Consider the following 9,554-nt stretch of genomic DNA (forward strand, 5'->3'; position numbering starts at 1 on the left):
GATAGACGCAGAGCTATGTGTCTTTATAGATGAGTTAGTAAAGACCAGATGCCAAGGGATTGCATCATTACATTGTCTCCCATATAGCAGAAGGGACTCAAATCCAGCTCTCCCAATTTCTAAGCCAGGAACTGCTTGTTCCAGCTTGGACCTTGGACCCAAATAGAGTGAGTTTGAATCTGTGGTCAAGGGCTTTCTTCAACGTCTGAACAGCTCCTTCACTCTCCCACCCTTTCAGGTTATTACAAAAATAACATGAAGGTGGCCATCAAGACCCTGAAGGAGGGAACCATGTCTCCAGAAGCTTTCCTGGGCGAGGCCAACGTGATGAAAACCCTGCAGCATGAGAGGCTGGTCCGTCTCTATGCCGTGGTCACCAGAGAGCCCATTTACATCGTCACTGAATACATGGCCAGAGGTGGGGTCCTCTCTCCCTCTACAGGATAGGGCTTAAAGGGCAGAGACAAGAGTGGAGCATGCTGCTGGGTTTGCCTGGTCCAGGGGGCTCCTATAGGGGATCCGTAAGTTTTCTCTTGTGAGAGGGTTAGACTGAGAAAGAAGGTAGAATAGATTTCAGAAAGCCATGTTCTCAGTTCAGGAGAAGCTCAGCCTTCCAGAGAGCCCCGGTTTTGCTTCTGGAGTGTGTTTTTCACTCCCGGAGCAAGCCCTGTGTTTCTGGAACCTCCTATTTGCTTCTGGAATGCACACACAGTGAGCTTTGATGCCCACTGTGATGTGCAGAGCTTTGCAAACTAGGAAGAGCTGTAGACTGGGCATCCAGAGGTGGATCTAATAATCCCCGTTCCACCTCTTCCCAGTGATGGGAACTTTTGCAAGCCTGTGAACATTTCACAGTGTGGGTGATAAGGGGAATGGGCCTGGGAAGCCTCTGCAGTGCCTCTGCAGGGGGCAGTTGGCCAGTGACCAGACTTGGCTCAGCCTTTGACCTAAGGGACCTCATCTCCCATGGCTCTGACATCACCTTACCTCCTGTAGGTACTCAATGCTACCATGCTAATTGTAATAATTGTTACCAAGAGGGCCAGCATCACAGGCTATGCTGGGTGCCTGCCTCCTGGCTGCAGTTTTCAAGAGCACCTCCCAGGCAGTGGACTCTGTGGAAAAGCCACGTTTATTATTTGCTTCAGCTCTCTCTTCTGGTGTTTTCTTGTTAATGTTTGGTCCCTGGGGAAGTCTGTCGAGGAGAGGAGTGGACCAAGGAAGACACATGGGGATGTCATGCTGAAAAAGAACACAAACCTTAGGCCCAGAGCTGAACCACTCCAGTTCTGCTGACCCAAGAGACCCCAGACATGCCCCTGAATTTGACTGAGAACTAACTTTTGGAAGTCTGGGAGCTAGTGTTTCCCTGAAGCCTGAGGCTTCCCCCCTCTACAGACCAGGCCATCAAAGCCAAGCTCTAGCCACTTTGTAGTTGCTGTCTTTCTTTTCCTAGGATGCTTGCTGGATTTTCTGAAGACTGATGAAGGTAGCAGATTGTCCCTTCCAAGGCTGATTGACATGTCAGCCCAGGTTGGTGAGCTATGAAGCAGAGGAAGCCTGGAGGGATGACACCCTACTCTGTGCTTTGTGAATATACTGAATTCCCTGGTAGGAGGCTGTGCTGGTCAGATGTGGGCTAGACTGTGAAGGACAGAAAGCCTGAAGTAGTGACTACTAAATATATAAACCCCTAGAGGAGGACAGATGAGAGGTTTTACTCACTGCTATCTTCTGCCCTGATAGCAAGAAACAACAGGTAGCTGCTGAAGTTTTATCACCCACCCTTGCCTCTTAGCCAGCAAGAAGAGGATGGGGATAAAAAGCCCACCTTCTTTCCTCCCACCACACTTACATTTGCTTTAACACATCCTCCCTACTACACCTGCCTCAATGACCCACTTGGCTGCAAGGGAGTCTGGGAATTGTAGTTCCAATTCTGGGCAGCCATGATGGGTAGGGTAGTTCTATTAGGAAGGTAGAGATTGCAGTGGATATTGAAAAGCAGGAGGATAGGCAAGAATTTTGTTTAGCAGGTAGGCAGGCATGCTTTTCTCTGACTTCCTTCTCCAATGTGCCCATCCTGTCCCAAGACCCCTAACTCTTGGTACATCCCTGGACCTGGCCTCAGCCTGATGAGGCATGTCACAATAGAGTACAAGGCACAAAACTTTCTAGGGACACCCTCTACACACACACACACACACACACACACACACACACACGTCTACCATCAGGCATCTTAAGAGCTGGGCCTCAGCTGTCCTGGCTTGATTGGCCTTTGGTTCCTTCGAGTCCATCCATGTGTAGACCTCCCCAGCCGCTGCTAGGAGAGCGCAGAATCAGGATGGGGCAGTATCTTTCTCCTGGGGTGGGGTTTTAGCTGAGGGTTCTAACTGGCAGGAAGACACATCTGGTGGCTCTGAGTGTGACTGTTGAAACTGGAACTCTCAGCAAGAAAGCTGTGGTCTGCGGCCAGCCTGTGAGACACACTGTCAACACACAGAGAGCTATAAAGGGGAGCCTTCTCGCCCACACTTTAACCCACTTGCCCACTTTAACTTCCGACCCTATCCCGTATTATCTGCAGCTGCTATCAGCTCAGGAACTGAGGTCACAGTGTCTTTTTCCACTGGGGTAGCAGAGATCTGTTGACACAGCTGCTAGGATGGATACAGAAAATTAGCCCCGGCGACTGGCTTTGAGGCAGGCACTGGGTGGACAGAAGCAGCCCATCCATTGTTCCTTTTTCTTCTCTCTCCTTGCCCATTCTCTTTTAACCCCACTGCACAAAGACTGTCCCCCAAGGGAAAACTGGGTCCTCTCCATGTGGCCTCCGCATTCACAAGGATGGCCTCCTGTTCAGTGCCCTGCTGTGTAACTTCTGTGTAGACTGCCTTGCACTCTGTTTGTCTGCAGATTTCCAGCCAGTGCCCAGGACCAGCTCTTGTCAGAGGCTGTGTCTACCAAGGCTTTTCTGGACAAGGGGGAGGGGTTATTTGCTCTGCTCGTGAGTGGTTTGCTGCTCATCAGTGAATGAACAAGTTTCATTAGTGTCTTGGGTACAAAGCACCAGAGAGAAGATCCACAGAGAGCCTTGATCCCCTTTCCTCTGTGGCATCTTTTCCACAGACGTAGATTGGCCTGTCTTCTATGTTTGTGTAGGGCTTTCCCCCCCCCCCCCTTTCTAAAGCAGATCCATAAGTGTTAGCTAACACTGTGCGCATCACCAGGGCTGCCTGGAGAGAAGCTGTTTAGACTCTGGCTTTCCAACCCTCACAGCCCCGCGCTAGCAAATGCATACTGACTGCTTTCACAAGGGGGTAAATGAGACTCATGCATAAAGCAGGGCCATGGAGACAGATGCAGGGACAGAGGCTGGCATGTAGCTCGATAGGAGAGAAGCTGAGAGTATACGTACCTGAGCTCCTGGGCAAGTAAGATCCATTCAGAAGGTGGCATCCTGCAGGAGCAGGTGAGAGCTGAAGTCGCCTTTTCCATCTGTCTGTGAGTGACTAAAGACAGTACAGGTGCATGGGGACAGACAAGGCTCCTCTTCAGTGAGAGTCTCTGCTCCTCTGGATTCTCTTGCTCACCTGGGGCAGGTGCAGGGTCAGGGCCCCAGCCACAGTCACCTTTATTCATCACTGGGCCTATGTCCTAGAGATGGCTTCTCATGTTCCAGGTCATAACTATAACCTCTCAGGGAAGTGACCCAGCCCATTGGACATTAGTGATTCCAAGGCATGGTTGGCTCCTCGGAGAGAGGTGTCCACTGAGGGAGTAGGTCTGTCCCCCCATGCTATGCCCCTACACCCTATTTGTCATTTCTTCTCCCTGTCTCATGGAGGTTATCCATAGCCCCAGCCTTGTTTGCTATTCCCAGCCCACAGAACCTTAGATACAATTGTCTGAAAAGGAAGGACAGGGGTGGGGATGTCAGCCTAGCTGTTTGATGACAGCTTCTCTGCTGCCCTGCATCTGTGTTGCTCTCATGGGAAGGGGTGGGCACCTTCTCTCTCCCCCTCTCCAAGGAAGCCCTGTTTCTTCTCACATGGCAGGGGGTGTGAGGCTGGCCTTACAGGCTCCATCCTTGCTGCCCTTCACCGTGTGGTCTGTCCCCTTAGGTTGCAGAAGGGATGGCTTACATAGAACGCATGAATTCCATCCACCGTGACCTGCGAGCAGCCAACATCCTGGTGTCTGAGACCTTGTGCTGCAAAATCGCTGACTTTGGCTTGGCCAGGATCGTTGACAGTGAATACACTGCCCAAGAGGGTGAGTGGAGTTCCCCCCTACACACACACACACACACACACACACACACACACACTTTGAACTTCTCAACTTCCTGGAGGCCCCTTGAGTGTCTCCTTGCTAATGGAGATGAGTAGGGAGACCCATGGCCTTTGTGTTAGGCCCTTTCCCCGCTAGCTCAGCATTTCCTTTCCCTAGACAGGGGCGGGGATGGCAGAAAATCACCTCAAGCCCATGGGAGTTTTCATTCAGAATGGCCTTGGAACACCCAGCCCTCTCCTCCCCATCCTGGAAACCCCAGTACACATGAATCTAGTAATGAAATTAAGGAGAAGTCCTGCATTTTTTCCCCTTATTTTACCCACCGATCCCCAGACTAAGATGAGAAAATATTTTTTCCTACTCAGTTCCTATCAACCTCTTAGAGAAGGAGGGTGTCACGGAGCACACTTCATAAAACTTGGCTCTAGCTAAAGCATGAGCATCCAACCCTTGTACCCAAAGGGCTACCACAGATGCTCTACTCTGTCACTAGTGAGGAGACTTGACCTTGCGGGAGGATCTGTTGCACTAACCAAGCAAGCAGTGTCGGTTAAGTGCATTAATCAGTGGAGTCAGGAGGGGAGCCACAGCTTCGGGATTTATACCTCCCCTCAAGGGACTGCTGGCTGGCTCCCGGGACAGTGAATACATCTGGGGAAAAGTGGCCAGTACCACTTCAGCCTGAATTGGCTCTCAGTGCTAACTAAGGCTTCGGCCTTCATGATCTGAACTGACCGTGGGCCTTCCTATCCTTCCACACAGTGGCTCTCAGAGGTGTCTGAGTGTCAGGTTTGCCTTTTGTAGGAAAGCACTGGCTAAAGCATACAGCAGTTAAAAATGGCTCACCCACACCGTGGTCCCTACCACTGAACAAGGCCAAGTGAGCCAGGAAAGGGCGATTCCGTCCCACATGACGATGCATGGAGCTGTGTCTCAGTCATCAGTGTCTCCCTGGCACAGAGCCCGTGGTTTCATATCCAGAGGAGTATAAATGGTCCCTGCTGGTGCATGGCTGTGATCCCAGCACTCTGGAAGGTGGTAGCAGGAGGATTAGGAGTTCAAGGTCACCCACCCCTGGCAACGATTGAGTTTGAGGCCAGTCTGGGATACGTAAGATCCTGTCTCCAAAAAAATCTAAAGCGAACAGAACAATAAACCAGACAGAAGCATGTATGGGCGACCCTGGTTTTGTTGTTGGTTTTGTTTTTGCTTTTTTTTTGTTTTGTTTTGTGTTGTTGATTTTTTAAAGACAGGTTTCCCTAATGTAGCTCTTGCTGTCCTTGAACTTGCTCTGTAGACCTTGAACTTAGAGATCCAACTGTCTCTGCCTCCTAAGTGCTGGGATTAAAGGTGTGCACCACTGCCCAATGGCATCGACACTGTTTTTAAGGACTCCTAGGTTAGTAGCAAGTGGCTGTGTCTTCCTATATCCTTGTGTATCCAGCGTGTACGTCCTGCAAGACCTCCAGTGGGAACAGGCAGATGGGGCGGGGCTGCTGTGGGTTGCGGGTGGAAGGTTGGCTGTCCCTGGAGCTACTACACTTTCCTGGCAGGGGCCAAGTTCCCCATCAAGTGGACTGCCCCAGAGGCCATCCACTTCGGAGTTTTTACCATCAAGGCTGATGTGTGGTCTTTCGGAGTCTTGCTGATGGAGATCGTCACATATGGGCGTGTTCCCTACCCAGGTAGGCACAGTCCCTGTCCTTCCCACCATCCTCCTGGGACATCCTGATGGTGATTCCCCAGGCTCACTGACTAGGGGTGTGTGACTAGTGAGAGCAGGGTCCTGTCACAGGGACTGAAGCCCAGACCTGAATTCTGGTTGTGGGCTTCCTCTCCTTCCCAACACTGCCCAGGGCCACAGGACTTCATCCTTTCTTTGGACAGAGCTCAGATGGAGCCTCGGGAAGTATGGTGAATGCCAAGGGATGGCTTGTTGTAGGTTGAGGACAAGCTTTTCAGGGTGAGATCTCCAAAGTCCAGTCTTGAGTCATGGTCCTGGACCCCTGCCTAAGTCACAAGGGCCCGGCTAACAGCTGTGGGTGGGTGTTTCCACAGCATCTCCCTCCAGTGAATACTTACATGGGTCACACCCAGGAGAAGCTGCCTATGACCATGGGAAATCCTACATCTCCTTCCCAACTCTTCTCCAAATAATGTCAAGCAAAGGACATCCTTAAATATGGCACCGGGGTTGGGAAGATGGTCTTGGGGGTAAAATGCTTGATAGACAAGCATAAAGGACTTGATCCTGGTTCCCCAGAACCCAGGGATAGTGCTGGGCACAACAGAGCATGTCTGTAACTCTGACACTCCTACAGTGAGACAGGGGCAGTGATGGGAAAGCCCCAGAAGTTCAAAGGCCACCTAGCCCGGAGTATGCAGCGGCAAAGAACATGAAGAGACAATGTCTCAAACAAAAATGAAGGCAAGGATAGACACTGGAGGCTATCCTCCACCCTCTGCTTCTGCTCTCAAACACACACACACACACTCCCACACACATACACTCACACATACACACACACTCACACATACACACTCACACATACACACTCACACCCCCACACCCCCCCCACACACTCACCCTCATACACATACACAAGAAGAGAGCAGAGTGTGAGGGAGGTGGGGGGAGGGGAGGAATGGGAGAGAGAGAGATTAAAGTGGAATTAGATGACATCAGAGCCAGGCATAATGGCTCAAGCTTGTGATTCTAGCACTTGGGAGGCTGAGACGGACAGATCTTGAGTTTAAGGCCAGTCTGGCCTATACAAGAAGAGCCTGTCTAAAAAACCAAAGTGGCACTACGATCCTGCCACCTATTGTGACCTTCCAGGGTTACACTGGTCATAGCGTGTCCAAGCCTCTCCTTTCTAGTGCTGGTCAGGGTCTAGTCTAGTGCCCTCAGGGCCAGTGACTGTATTCCTGGAGCACCACCTGCTCTGAAGCTCCTTGTCCTCTCTCCTACAGGAATGAGCAACCCCGAGGTCATCCGTAACCTGGAGCATGGCTACCGAATGCCGTGCCCAGAGACGTGTCCGCCGGAGTTGTACAATGACATCATCACTGAGTGCTGGCGAGGCCGGCCGGAGGAGCGGCCTACCTTTGAGTTCCTGCAGTCAGTGCTGGAGGACTTCTACACGGCCACGGAGGGCCAATATGAGCTGCAGCCCTAGCAACCCACGGGCTCTTCAGGAATCCCCGCCCGAGCCTCCTGCTGGACTCTGACTTTGGGTTAATATGTTCACATTTAACTCTTCGTCCAGACCAGCTAGGCTGCGGAGTCAGGGCGGAATGGCTTGAGGGAGCCAGGAGACAAAGGTGGCTTCGTGGTGGGGCATAGCCTCTCAAGGCACAACCTTGGTCCACCCTTCACAGGCTGTGTGCCTTTAGGCAGGTTACCTAGCTGTGCTGTGTCTTCTACTCCTTGAATGTAAAGTAAGGAAGGATTGTGTTAGAACGTAGTTGTGTTCAGACCCGGGACGGTGCTGAGATCAGTCTGACCGGTTAGCAATGGACAGTGTGTAAGGCTGGTGGCAGGCGATCAGAGCTCCATTTCTCTCACCTTGAAAGCCTCAACAAGCAAGTGCGTCCCTGTCTGCTGCTCCAGAACTGTGGGCCAATCCTCCAGGTAGCCCTGGCTGTGTGTCACCCCCCTCCCAACCCCCCGCACACTTTGGGACTTTTCCTATAATAAAGTCATGAGAGTTTTACCTTTTCCCAGGTCTCTACCGGCAACATTATCAGATGTGGCACACAAGATGTGTGTAGGAGGTGGGGAGCCCCTTGCCCGGCCACCCCTCAGCAAAGGACACCGGGCGTGATTGACACGCTTTCCTGGCCAGCAGGTGGCGATCTCACCCCACAAACCCTGTGTCTGGGATGGAAGCAAGCACCTTGAGTTCCAAGTTTCCCTAGAACACAGACAGAAAGCCATGAGATGGGGCAGTGATCTCCTCAAGTGTGCTGGCTCTCTCACCCTTTTTTCTGTCTCCCATTCATCCTGTTTTGTTTATATAGGCGGGGGGGGGGGGTGATTTAAGTTTATAGAAAAACAAGTAGAAAGGATCCAGTCTCCATAAACCATCAACCCTTTTAGATGCCAACAATTTGCAATAGTGAGCCCACTTGCTTCTCCAAGGGGCTGGGATCAACACACTTCACACTTGGGTTCACACCCTTCACTCTGTGTTCCATCAAAGCACAGGAGCATGGACCCATCGAGCCCAAACTATACAGAATAGTCTTCCTGGCTTCGGGATCCCCCAGTATCTCCCCTCATGCTGAGGTTACAGGCACCCACGCTCATATTTGGCATTTCACAGGAGCACTGGGGATTCAAACTCAGGTCCTCATGTGTGCAGGGCAAGCATTCCCTCCGAGCCCTATCCACAGCCTGTGTTCTTACGTAAACGTCCCCAGCTGGCACTAATGACCGCCCAGGACCCAGATGTTGGCAGCTGAGCGGAGTGAGCTACTGAGGAATAGCATTGCCCAGGAATTCTGGCCCCGTGTGAACTCCCCATGGCGTCTTCCAGCTCGCTGTAGAGGTGACATCAAAGGCTGGCTTACTCTCTGCACAGGGCCTTTCCCCTGGCCGGGCCACGCTGGATCCTATTGTAAACCAGGAAGAGTTCTCTCCACAAGGGGGCGCACTTTGCCCGCACCGAATGAATGAAGGTTCCCGGGTCTTCTAGTTCACAAATTTATTCAGGACAAAGAACTTTCCATATCCCAATCAGAAGGTCACATAGAAGAGTGGGGGAGGGGGATATGTAAAGAAAAAGAGGGGCTCAGAGAGAATAGGACTGGGAAACATGGGGAGTGGGAGGGGAGGCGGCTGTGGAGTGCTGTGTTCTCCCAACACAGTGTGGCCATGTGAGCCGCTGGCCAGGGGACTATGCCTGAAACATCTGGTCATATGATGGTTGCCCCCTTGCCCAGAGCTCTGGTGAAGGATACAGACTAAGCCTGGGGACCCTAGGACCATTCTTACCTGAGGCAAGCGTTTGTTTTCCCAGAACCTAGGCACACCACCTACAAAATTGTTGAGAGTGGGTTTCTGGAATCAGGAAACCGATATGTGGTACAATGATTCACACCTCTGAGCCTCAGTTTCCCCATCTGGGAAATGGGCACACAGCAGGTGTGTCTTGTTTTCAGCCTTTATCTCAAAGTGATAAAGAGATGGAGACAGTGCAGGAGGCCACCCAGGAAACAGGAGAGACACACAGACCTCCCACAAGCTCACT

General features: G+C 51.7%; 1 protein-coding gene across 1 annotated transcript in view; it reads left to right on the forward strand.

Moving 5' to 3' along the window:
• The window catches only part of Blk (BLK proto-oncogene, Src family tyrosine kinase), a 42,850-nt gene extending 34,830 nt beyond the window's left edge, over nt 1-8,020 (forward strand). Inside the window, exons 9-13 of the mRNA XM_034498105.2 lie at nt 239-418; nt 1,457-1,533; nt 4,128-4,278; nt 5,853-5,984; nt 7,273-8,020. Of these exons, the coding sequence (XP_034353996.1) occupies nt 239-418; nt 1,457-1,533; nt 4,128-4,278; nt 5,853-5,984; nt 7,273-7,478 (746 nt within the window). The 3' untranslated portion in view covers nt 7,479-8,020. The remainder of the gene's footprint in view (nt 1-238; nt 419-1,456; nt 1,534-4,127; nt 4,279-5,852; nt 5,985-7,272) is intronic.
• The last annotated feature ends 1,534 nt before the right edge of the window (nt 8,021-9,554 follow it).

The sequence above is a fragment of the Arvicanthis niloticus genome, chromosome 3 (genome assembly GCF_011762505.2).
Source record: "Arvicanthis niloticus isolate mArvNil1 chromosome 3, mArvNil1.pat.X, whole genome shotgun sequence".
Classification (NCBI taxonomy): Eukaryota; Metazoa; Chordata; class Mammalia; order Rodentia; family Muridae; genus Arvicanthis; species Arvicanthis niloticus.